Source organism: Pristiophorus japonicus, chromosome 27 (genome assembly GCF_044704955.1).
Source record: "Pristiophorus japonicus isolate sPriJap1 chromosome 27, sPriJap1.hap1, whole genome shotgun sequence".
NCBI classification, from domain to species: Eukaryota; Metazoa; Chordata; class Chondrichthyes; family Pristiophoridae; genus Pristiophorus; species Pristiophorus japonicus.
This window is the reverse complement of record NC_092003.1, coordinates 1,845,738-1,857,762: the sequence shown is the minus strand read 5'-3', so window position 1 is coordinate 1,857,762 and position 12,025 is coordinate 1,845,738. Positions and strand designations below refer to the sequence as shown.

Here is a 12,025-nt window from a genome sequence, read left to right as displayed (position 1 = left end):
GTGAAAAAGAAGGGCGGTAAGAGAAGGTATAACCAGCCGTGGATAACCAAGGAAATAAAGGTAAGTATCAAATTAAAAACTAATGCGTATAAGGTGGCCAAGGTTAGTGGAGAAACTAGAAGATTGGGAAAATTTTAAACGACAGCAAAGAATGACTAAGAAAGCAATAAAGAAAGGAAAGATAGATTACGAAAGTAAACTTGCGCTAAACATAAAAACAGATAGTAAAAACTTTTACCGATTTATATAAAACGGAAAAGAGTGACTAAAGTCAATGTTGGTCCCTTAGAAGATGAGAAGAGGGATTTAATAATGGGAAATGTGGAAATGGCTGAGACCTTAAACAATTATCTTGCTTCGGTCTTCACAGTGGAAGACACAAAAACCATGCCAAAAATTGCTGGTCACGGGAATGTGGGAAGGGAGAACCTTGAGACAATCACTATCACTAGGGGGGTAGTGCTGGACAGGCTAATGGGACGCAAGGTGGACAAGTCCCCTGGTCCTGATGAAATGCATCCCAGGGTATTAAAAGAGATGGTGGAAGTTATAGCAGATGCATTCGTTATAATCTACAAAAATTCTCTGGACTCTGGGAAGGTACCAGCGGATTGGAAAGCAGCTAATGTAACACCTCTGTTTAAAAAAGGGGGCAGACAAAAGGCAGGTAACTATAGGCCGGTTAGTTTAACATCTGTAGTGGGGAAAATGCTTGAAAGTATCATTAAGGAAGAAATAGCAGGACATCTAGATAGGAATAGTGCAATCAAGCAGACGCAACATGGATTGATGAAGGGGAAATCATGTTTTACTAATTTACTGGAATTCTTTGAGGATATAACGAGCATGGTGGATAGAGGTGTACCGATGGATGTGGTGTATTTAGATTTCCAAAAGGCATTCGATAAGGTGCCACAAAAAAGGTTACAGCAGAAGATAAAGGTACGCGGAGTCAGAGGAAATGTATTAGCATGGATAGAGAATTGGCTGGCGAACAGAAAGCAGAGAGTCGGGATAAATGGGTCCTTTTCGGGTTAGTGGTGTGCCACAGGGATCGGTGCTGGGACCTCAACTGTTTACAATATACATAGATGACCTGGAAGAGGGGACAGAGTGTAGTGTAACAAAATTTGCAGATGACACTAAGATTAGTGGGAAAGCGGGTTGTGTAGAGGACACAGAGAGGCTGCAAGGAGATTTGGATAGGTTAAGCGAATGGGCTAAGGTTTGGCAGATGGAATACAATGTCGGAAAATGTGAGGTCATCCACCTTGGGGGGGGGGGGGGGGGGGGGGAAAACAGTAAAAGGGAATATTATTTGAATGGGGAGAAATTACAACATGCTGCAGTGCAGAGCGACCTGGGGGCCCTTGTGCATGAAACTCTTTTGGAGAAAAGCATCGCTTGAATCGGGACTTGAACTCTCAACCCACAGATGAAAAAATCTACCGACTGAGCCATCGCTGCTCTTATGGTCACTGAGGAGCACAGAATGATTAGTTGTGCAACATGAATGACTGAGGAGGCATCTGGAAACTCTTTTTGGAGTTTATCTGCAAAACAAAACACATTAAACCGTGCCACCCGACCTGGGTGACACACCAGACATTTACAAGGCCCTTTTTTTCCTTTTTTTGTTTTTTTTCTCCTTTTTTTTGGGGTTTTTTTTGGGCACTAAAATCACAATTTTTCCCCAGTGCCCCCTATAAAAGGGAAGGGGACACTAAAAACACCGGCAATTAAAACAAATTAAACTTTAAAACTTAAAATCAAATTAAAATTTGGTTGCCGGGCGTGATGATGCACTCCAGTCCCTCCGGTGCCCACCTCTCGCGGAAGGCCGCGAGCGTACCGGTGGACACCGCGTGCTCCATCTCCAAGGACACCCTGGACCGGATGTAAGAGCGGAAGAGAGGCAGGCAGTCAGGTTGAACGACCCCCTCGACCGCCCGCTGCCTGGACCGGCTGATGGCACCCTTGGCCGTGCCCAGGAGCAGTCCTACGAGGAGGCCTTCGGACCTACCCGCTCCCCTCCGCACAGGGTGCCCAAAGATCAGGAGAGTGGGACTGAAGTGCAGCCAGAATTTCAGGAGCAGCCCCTTCAAATAATGGAATCCAAAAAGTTAGTTTGCAGGTGCAGCAGGTAATCAGGAAGGCGAATGGAATGTTGGCCTTCATTGCGAGAGGGATGGAGTACAAAAGCAGGGAGGTCCTGCTGCAACTGTACAGAGTATTGGTGAGGCCGCACCTGGAGTACTGCATGCAGTTTTGGTCACCTTACTTAAGGAAGGATATACTGGCTTTGGAGCGGGTACAGAGACGATTCACTAGGCATCCGGAGATGAGGGGGTTACCTTATGATGATAGATTGAGTAGACTGGGTCTTTACTCGTCGGAGTTCAGAAGGATGAGGGGTGATCTTATAGAAACATTTAAAATAATGAAGGGGATAGACAAGATAGAGACAGAGAGGTTGTTTCCACTGGTCGGGGAGACTAGAACTAGGGGGCACAGCCTCAAAATACGGGGTAGCCAATTTAAAACCGAGTTGAGAAGGAATTTCTTCTCCCAGAGGGTTGTGAATCTGTGGAATTCTCTGCCCAAGGAAGTAGTTGAGGCTAGCTCATTGAATGTATTCAAATCACAGATAGATAGATTTTTAACCAATAAGGGCATTAAGGGTTACGGGGACCGGGCGGGTAAGTGGAGCTGAGTCCACGGCCAGATCAGCCATGATCTTTTTGAATGGCGGAGCAGGCTCGAGGGGCTAGATGGCCTACTCCTGTTCCTAATTCTTATGTTCTTATGAGGGAGTGCTGCACTGTCGGAGGGGCCGTCTTTCGGATGAGACGTTAAATCGAGGCCCCGTCTGCCCCCTCGGGTGGATGTAAAAGATCCCGGGGCCACTATTGAAAGAAGAGCAGGGAGAGTTCTCCCCGGTGTCCTGGGGCCAATATTTATCCCTTGACCAACATCACTAAAACAGATGATCTGGGTCATTATCACATCGCTGTGTGTGGGAGCTTGCTGTGCGCAAATTGGCGTTTCCCACATTACAAGTGATCACACTCCAAAAGTACTTCATTGGCTGAGGTGCTTTGAGACGTCCGGTGGCCGTGTAAGATGCTGTGTAAGGCGCTATATAAATGCAAGTCTTTTGTTTCTCCTCTGCCTGACGTGACTATGACCTGGCCCCAGGTCCCCATGCGAGTCGGGCAGCGAGGCTCGGGCTAGGCTGCAGTGGTGCCTCGCTAGTTCAATAGCTGTGGTCCCAGGGTCCCCGAGCAGTCTGGCAGCTCTGTGTATGAGGCACGGTCAGTGGGAAGCTGCAGAAGATCATTTGCTGTTTCTGTGGTTTTTTTTTTTATGTGTTTTTCCTCTTTTCTGTCTGTCCAGTGTTGGAGCACTGCATCACGTACCGCTTGAAGGAAGAAGACATTGTGCACGAATGGTTTGCCTTCAGCACCACACGAGGTGGTGTTGGTCTTACTGCCGACAATGTGGGCATTTTTGAACATGAGGTAATGGGTTAAGAACGTATCACAATACAGTGGACAAAGATATAGAAGCATTGGAGGAAGCTGAGGAGAGAGCTTATTGAGGTGTATAAAATTATGAGGAGCCTGGATAGGACGGACCTGTTTCCCTTGGCAGAGGGGTCAACAACCAGGGGGCATAGATTTAAAGATAAGGGGTAAGCCATTTAGGACCGAGATGCGGAGAAACTTCTTCACCCAGAGAGTGGTGAACCTGTGGAATTCTCTACCACAGAAAGTTGTTGAGGCCAATTCACTAAATATATTCAAAAAGGAGTTCGATGTGGTCCTTACTACTAGGGGGATCAAGGGGTATGGCGAGAAAGCAGGAATGGGGTACTGAAGTTGCATGTTCAGCCATGAACTCATTGGTGGTGCAGGCTCGAAGGGCCGAATAGCCTACTCCTGCACCTATTTTCTATGTTTCTAAAGTAATTGGGGGGAGGTTTAGAGGGGAAATGTCTTAGAAAACAGAAAATAGGTGCAGGAGCAGGCCATTCAGCCCTTCTATCCTGCACCGCCATTCAATGAGTTCATGGCTGAACATGAAACTTCAGTACCCCCTTCCTACTTTCTCGCCATACCCCTTGATCCCCCGAGTAGTAAGGACTACATCTAACTCCTTTTTGAATATATTTAGTGAATTGGCCTCAACAACTTTCTGTGGTAGAGAATTCCACAGGTTCACCACTCTCTGGGTGAAGAAGTTTCTCCTCATCTCGGTCCTAAATATAGAAAACATAGAAAATAGGCGCAGGAGCGGTGGGGATCTGGAACTCAGTGCCTGAAAGGGTGGTAGAGGCAGAAACCCTCACCACATTTAAACAGGACTTGGATGTGCACCTGAAGTGCTGTAACCTACAGGGCTACGGACCCAGAGCGGGAAAGTGGGATTAGGCTGGGTAGCTCTTGGTCGGCCGGCGCGGACACGATGGGCCGAATGGCCTCCTTCCGTGCTGTAAATTTCTGTGATTTTTATGAAGGCTGAATGAAGACCTGATAGAGGTCTTTAAAATTATGAAGGGGGTTCAATAGGGTCGACGTAGAGAAAATGTTTGCACTTGTGGGGGAGACCAGAACTAGAGGGCCATCAATATAAGGCAGTCACTAATAAATCCAACCGGGAATTGAGGAGAAACTTCTTTACCCAGAGCGTGGTGAGAATGTGCTGCCTGAAAGGGCGGTGGGAGCAGATTCAGTAGTAATGGTGTAAAGGGAAGCTGATAAATACTGGGACAGGAGAAATGTGCCGGGGCTGTGGGGAAAGAGCAGGGGGGGGGGGAGTGGGACTGATTGGATCGCTCTGTCACAGAGCCGGCACAGCACGGGCTCGATGGGCCCAATGGGATCCTCCTGTGCTGGGTGATTCTATGATATCTGCATGTCACAGCAGCATTGCCGCTGACTGACAGCTCTTCAGTGGCAATGGCTGTGATGTAGAGAAGGCGGCTCTGTTGGACTGGAGTGTAGAACGGGCCCTTGAGTGTTGTCTGCTGTCGGTTGTGAGGTCTCTGTTGTGTTTGTGGCTGAGCTGGACGAGTGTGGATACCCGTGCGGACCAGGAGCCTAGGTTTAGGACCGCTGGCCGTTCCGGGGGGGGGGTGCTGGTGGTGGTGAAGGTCGCCAAGTAGAGAAGGAGTTGCACTCCTTGACCTTTGAACTGTCTGGCCCCCAACAAACAAAAAAAAATTGACACCGAGCCGGTCAAAAAGGTAGGTTTTAAGGAGGATAGCGAGGCAGAGAGGTTTAGGCAGGAAATTCTAGAGGGGGACAAGGCAACAAAAGGCACGGCCACCGATGGTTGAGCGATTATAATCAGCGATGCTCAAGAGGGCAGAATTAGAGGGGCGCAGACAGCTCCGGGGGGGTGGGGGGCGTTGTGGTGGTGGTGGGGTTGTGGGGCTGGAGGAGGTTACAGAGATAGTGGGGGGGGGTGGAGTTGTGTGGGGGGGGGTGGAGTTGTGTGGGGGGGGGTGGAGTTGTGTGGGGGGGGGGTGGAGTTGTGTGGGGGGGGGGTGGAGTTGTGTGGGGGGGGGTGGAGTTGTGTGGGGGGGGGTGGAGTTGTGTGGGGGGGGGTGGAGTTGTGTGGGGGGGGGTGGAGTTGTGTGGGGGGGGGTGGAGTTGTGTGGGGGGGGGTGGAGTTGTGTGGGGGGGGGGTGGAGTTGTGTGGGGGGGGGTGGAGTTGTGTGGGGGGGGGTGGAGTTGTGTGGGGGGGGGTGGAGTTGTGTGGGGGGGGGGTGGAGTTGTGTGGGGGGGGGGTGGAGTTGTGTGGGGGGGGGGTGGAGTTGTGTGGGGGGGGGGTGGAGTTGTGTGGGGGGGGGGTGGAGTTGTGTGGGGGGGGGGTGGAGTTGTGTGGGGGGGGGGGTGGAGTTGTGTGGGGGGGGGGTGGAGTTGTGTGGGGGGGGGGTGGAGTTGTGTGGGGGGGGGGTGGAGTTGTGTGGGGGGGGGTGGAGTTGTGTGGGGGGGGGTGGAGTTGTGTGGGGGGGGGTGGAGTTGTGTGGGGGGGGGGTGGAGTTGTGTGGGGGGGGGGTGGAGTTGTGTGGGGGGGGGGGTGGAGTTGTGTGGGGGGGGGTGGAGTTGTGTGGGGGGGGGGTGGAGTTGTGTGGGGGGGGGGGTGGAGTTGTGTGGGGGGGGGGGTGGAGTTGTGTGGGGGGGGGGTGGAGTTGTGTGGGGGGGGGGGTGGAGTTGTGTGGGGGGGGGGTGGAGTTGTGTGGGGGGGGGGGTGGAGTTGTGTGGGGGGGGGGGTGGAGTTGTGTGGGGGGGGGGTGGAGTTGTGTGGGGGGGGGGGTGGAGTTGTGTGGGGGGGGGGTGGAGTTGTGTGGGGGGGTTGGGGTGGGGGGGGGTGGGTTGTGGGGTGGGTGGGGGGGGGGTGGGGTTGTGGGGCTGGAGGAGGTTACAGAGATAAAGAGGGGCGAGGAAGCCATGGAGGGATTTGTAAACAAGGATGCAGAATTTTGAAATTGCAACGTTGCTTAACCAGGAGCCAATGTAGATCAGCGGGTGATGGGTGAGTGGGACTGGGTGCGAGTTAGGACACGGGGGCAGTGAGCACAGGGGGTGATGGGTGAGTGGGACTCAGTGCAAGTTAGGACACAGGTCAGCGAGCACAGGGGGTGATGGGTGAGCGGGACTCGGTGCGAGTTAGGACACGGGGCAGTGAGCACAGTGGGTGATGGGTGAGCGGGACTGGGTGTGAGTTAGGACACGGGGCGGTGAGCAGGAATCGGTGTGAGTTAGGACACGGGGCAGTGAGCACAGGGGGTGATGGGTGAGCGGGACTGGGTGCGAGTTAGGACACGGGTCAGTGAGCACAGGGGGTGATGGGTGAGTGGGACTGGGTGCGAGTTAGGACACGGGGTGATGGGTGAGTGGGACTGGGTGTGAGTTAGGACACTGGGCAGTGAGCACGGGGTGATGGGTGAGTGGGACTGGGTGCGGGTTAGGACACTGGGCAGTGAGCACAGGGGGTGATGGGTGAGCGGGACTGGGTGCGAGTTAGGACACGGGGCACAGGGGGTGATGGGTGAGTGGAACTGGGTGCGAGTTAGGACACGGGGCACAGGGGGTGATGGGTGAGTGGGACTGGGTGCGAGTTAGGACACGGGGTCAGTGAGCACAGGGGGTGATGGATGAGTGGGACTGGGTGTGAGTTAGGACACGGGTCAGTGAGCACAGGGGGGTGATGGGTGAGTGGGACTGGGTGCGAGTTAGGACACTGGGTCAGTGAGCACAGGGGGTTGATGGATGAGTGGGACTGGGTGTGAGTTAGGACACGGGTCAGTGAGCACAGGGGGTGATGGGTGAGCGGGACTGGGTGCGAGTTAGGACACGGTCAGTGAGCACAGGGGGTGATGGGTGAGTGGGACTCGGTGCGAGTTAGGATTTGGGGTCAGTGAGCACGGGGTGATGGGTGAGTGGGACTGGGTGCGAGTTAGGACACGGGGTCAGTGAGCACAGGGGGTGATGGGTGAGTGGGACTGGGTGTGAGTTAGGACACGGGGCAGTGAGCACAGGGGGTGATGGGTGAGCGGGACTGGGTGTGAGTTAGGACACGGGTCAGTGAGCACAGGGGGTGATGGGTGAGCGGGACTCGGTGCGAGTTAGGACACGGGGCAGTGAGCACAGGGGGTGATGGGTGAGCGGGACTGGGTGCGAGTTAGGACACGGGTCAGTGAGCACAGGGGGTGATGGGTGAGCGGGACTGGGTGCGAGTTAGGACACGGGTCAGTGAGCACAGGGGGTGATGGGTGAGTGGGACTGGGTGTGAGTTAGGACACGGGGCAGTGAGCACAGGGGGTGATGGGTGAGCGGGACTGGGTGTGAGTTAGGACACGGGGCAGTGAGCACAGGGGGTGATGGGTGAGCGGGACTGGGTGTGAGTTAGGACACGGGGCAGTGAGCACAGGGGGTGATGGGTGAGTGGGACTGGGTGTGAGTTAGGACACGGGGCAGTGAGCACAGGGGGTGATGGATGAGTGGGACTGGGTGTGAGTTAGGACACGGGGCAGTGAGCACAGGGGGTGATGGGTGAGCGGGACTGGGTGCGAGTTAGGACACGGGGTCAGTGAGCACAGGGGGTGATGGGTGAGTGGGACTCGGTGTGAGTTAAGACACGGGGCAGCCGAGTTTTGGATCACCTCTAGTTTACGTCGGGTAGAATCTGGGAGGCCGGCCAGGAGTGCGTTGGAATAGTCAAGTCTGGAGGTAACAAAGGCAGGGATTAAGACGACTAACGGCCTGTTCTCTTCCCCCACCCCCGCACCTTACCCCCAAAATGTTTTTTTTCTCTTGGCAGATCCTCGGTAAAAGAGCCAATAAGTCTCGACTGCCCTCAGCCAGGCGGAACAACCGGGCCCCTATCCTGGACCAGAACACTCTGGAGGAGCTGTATCCTTTTAACCAAATGCGAAAAACTGCGGATGCTGGAAATCTGAAATAAAAACCAGAAACGCTCGGCGGGTCAGGCAAGGTCTGTGGAGGGAGCGAGGGAGTTGACGGTTCAGGTCGACGACCTTTCATTGCAACTCAAAATATGAAATGTATGCCGTCTCCTCGGGCGATGGTTTCGGGAGGAGTCTGCCGCGGGCGTAAGTACTTTAGATCTTGGGCCTTTCACTTCCTCGGGAAACTGTCACAGACGATCACTTTCGGAGCTCGCTCACTGTGGGTTCTGTTGAAGGGCTCGCAGCCGATTGGCCCTGTGCTGGATCCCACACGCTGCAGTGTGGTAAATGACCGGTTAATCTGTGTTTGGCTGGTGTCCAGGGATAAATGTTGACCCAGACGCCAGGAGAACTCTTCGAATAAAGCCACGGGATCTTTGATGGCCACCTGAACTGACATTCCATCCAAAAAGCGGCACCTGTGACACTGCAGCACTCGCTCGGTATTGAAGCAGCAGGGGCAGATCCTGTGGTGGATGTCCTGGAGTGGGGCCTCCACCTTCTGACTTCGGGGCGAGAGTGCCGCTGAATAATTTATCCACAAATAATTTGACCGAGCAGATGTCAAGCAGAGCATGCCAGTATAATGTAGTTTGAGTAAAATAACACCAGAATTAGGAACAGGAGTCGGCCATTCGGCCCCTCTAGCCTGCTCCACCATTCAATGAGATCATGGCTGATCTTCGACCTCAACTCCACTTTCCCGCCTGATCCCCATATCCCTCGATTCCCTTAATATCCAAAAATTTATTGATCTCTGTCTTGAATGTACTCAAAGACTGAACCTCCACAGCTCTCTGGGGCAGAGAATTCCAAAGATTCACCCCCCTCTGAGTGAAGAAATTACTCCTCATCTCTGTCCTAAATGGCCAACCCCTTATCCTGAGACTGTGAGCCCTGGTTCGAGACTTCCCAGCCCGGGGGAAACATCCTCCCTGCATCTACCCTGTCAAGCCCCCTCAGAATCTTCTACGTTTCAATGAGATCACCTCTCATTCTTCTAAACTAATATAGGCCTAGTCTCCTCATTGGACAATCCCCCCCCCCCCCCCCCACCCTACCCCAGGAATTAGTCTGGTGAACCTTTGTTGCACTCCCTCAAAGGCAAGTATATCCTTTCTTGGGTAAGGAGACCGACACAGTGTTTATTTCAACACACTGAGGGTGTGGGGAAGTTGCTTAATCGTGATGAGCGCAATAATGTATGGAGCAAGACCCTTGGCTTGGCTGCAGGAAGTGAGGGAGGGTGTAAGGGGAGGGCGGTGGAGGAGGCTCCTGTGGACCATAAACGCTCACATGGCCTGTTTCTCTGCTGTAAATTCCATGTAAAGTACCGCGGGGAAAGGGAGTGCAGCAGAGACAGCAGTCACAGTGTGGCCGGTGCGTTTCCTTTAACTCTGGGCAGTGTCCAAGCGGAAACTGAGGAGGAGAACCTGTTGGATTCGTATGCCACGCCAGCGAAGGTCGGTATCTCAGTCGAAGGTGCTGTCCCTTTTGAGGGTCAGAATGAACTCTCTGGGCTGGATTCTCGGTTGTCTATCGCCTCAGTTAGCGGCCAGAGGGGGCGGTAATGCGAGCGTTGGAGCTAAGCCACGGGGAGCGCAGTGTTTCGCGCCCCGCCGGAAAATTCATCCGCGGCTCACTGGGGGCGCAAACCGCTTGCAGCCAGCAGCTGACGATCGCTCCGATCCTGACGTATTCCTGGTGCAACGCCCACGCTTAACCCCGGTCGGTAAATTCGGTGCAGCCGCCTCATTGAGCGCCCGCCAATAACACTGTCTGGAGAAACAGTCGGTCCAGGCTTAGAGTCGTTAACTGGCGGCTGCTTAAAGGGACGGGGAAGCGGTTCGCTCGGGGGTCACAGTCAGTGCAAGGTTTACACACAGCACGGTGTGAGTCTCAGTCACAGTCAGTGCAAGGTTTACACACAGCACGGTGTGAGTCTCAGTCACAGTCAGTGCAAGGTTTACACACAGCACGGTGTGAGTCTCAGTCACAGTCAGTGCAAGGTTTACACACAGCACGGTGTGAGTCTCAGTCACAGTCAGTGCAAGGTTTACACACAGCACGGTGTGAGTCTCAGTCACAGTCAGTGCAAGGTTTACACACAGCACGGTGTGAGTCTCAGTCACAGTCAGTGCAAGGTTTACACACAGCACGGTGTGAGTCTCAGTCACAGTCAGTGCAAGGTTTACACACAGCACGGTGTGAGTCTCAGTCACAGTCAGTGCAAGGTTTACACACAGCACGGTGTGAGTCTCAGTCACAGTCAGTGCAAGGTTTACACACAGCAAGGTGTGAGTCACAGTCAGTGCAAGGTTTACACACAGCACGGTGTGAGTCTCAGTCACAGTCAGTGCAAGGTTTACACACAGCACGGTGTGAGTCTCAGTCACAGTCAGTGCAAGGTTTACACACAGCAAGGTGTGAGTCACAGTCAGTGCAAGGTTTACACACAGCACGGTGTGAGTCTCAGTCACAGTCAGTGCAAGGTTTACACACAGCACGGTGTGAGTCTCAGTCACAGTCAGTGCAAGGTTTACACACAGCACGGTGTGAGTCTCAGTCACAGTCAGTGCAAGGTTTACACACAGCACGGTGTGAGTCTCAGTCACAGTCAGTGCAAGGTTTACACACAGCACGGTGTGAGTCTCAGTCACAGTCAGTGCAAGGTTTACACACAGCACGGTGTGAGTCTCAGTCACAGTCAGTGCAAGGTTTACACACAGCACGGTGTGAGTCTCAGTCACAGTCAGTGCAAGGTTTACACACAGCACGGTGTGAGTCTCAGTCACAGTCAGTGCAAGGTTTACACACAGCACGGTGTGAGTCTCAGTCACAGTCAGTGCAAGGTTTACACACAGCACGGTGTGAGTCTCAGTCACAGTCAGTGCAAGGTTTACACACAGCACGGTGTGTGAGTCTCAGTCACAGTCAGTGCAAGGTTTACACACAGCACGGTGTGAGTCTCAGTCACAGTCAGTGCAAGGTTTACACACAGCAAGGTGTGAGTCACAGTCAGTGCAAGGTTTACACACAGCACGGTGTGAGTCTCAGTCACAGTCAGTGCAAGGTTTACACACAGCACGGTGTGTGAGTCTCAGTCACAGTCAGTGCAAGGTTTACACACAGCACGGTGTGAGTCTCAGTCACAGTCAGTGCAAGGTTTACACACAGCACGGTGTGAGTCTCAGTCACAGTCAGTGCAAGGTTTATACACAGCACGGTGTGAGTCACAGTCACAGTCAGTGCAAGGTTTACACACAGCACGGTGTGAGTCTCAGTCACAGTCAGTGCAAGGTTTACACACAGCACGGTGTGAGTCTCAGTCACAGTCAGTGCAAGGTTTACACACAGCACGGTGTGAGTCTCAGTCACAGTCAGTGCAAGGTCTACACACAGCACGGTGTGAGTCTCAGTCACAGTCAGTGCAAGGTTTACACACAGCACGGTGTGAGTCTCAGTCACAGTCAGTGCAAGGTTTACACACAGCACGGTGTGTGAGTCTCAGTCACAGTCAGTGCAAGGTTTACACACAGCACGGTG

At 53.4% G+C, this 12,025-nt stretch overlaps 1 protein-coding gene across 3 annotated transcripts in view; it reads left to right on the top strand.

Moving 5' to 3' along the window:
• pola2 (polymerase (DNA directed), alpha 2) overlaps window positions 1–12,025 on the top strand; it is a 58,011-nt gene that overhangs the window by 1,801 nt on the left and 44,185 nt on the right. For all 3 annotated transcript variants that reach the window (XM_070868097.1, XM_070868095.1, XM_070868096.1), the window contains exons 2-4: window positions 3,397–3,521; window positions 8,332–8,423; window positions 9,885–9,942. In XM_070868097.1, the coding sequence (XP_070724198.1) occupies window positions 3,397–3,521; window positions 8,332–8,423; window positions 9,885–9,942 (275 nt within the window). The remainder of the gene's footprint in view (window positions 1–3,396; window positions 3,522–8,331; window positions 8,424–9,884; window positions 9,943–12,025) is intronic.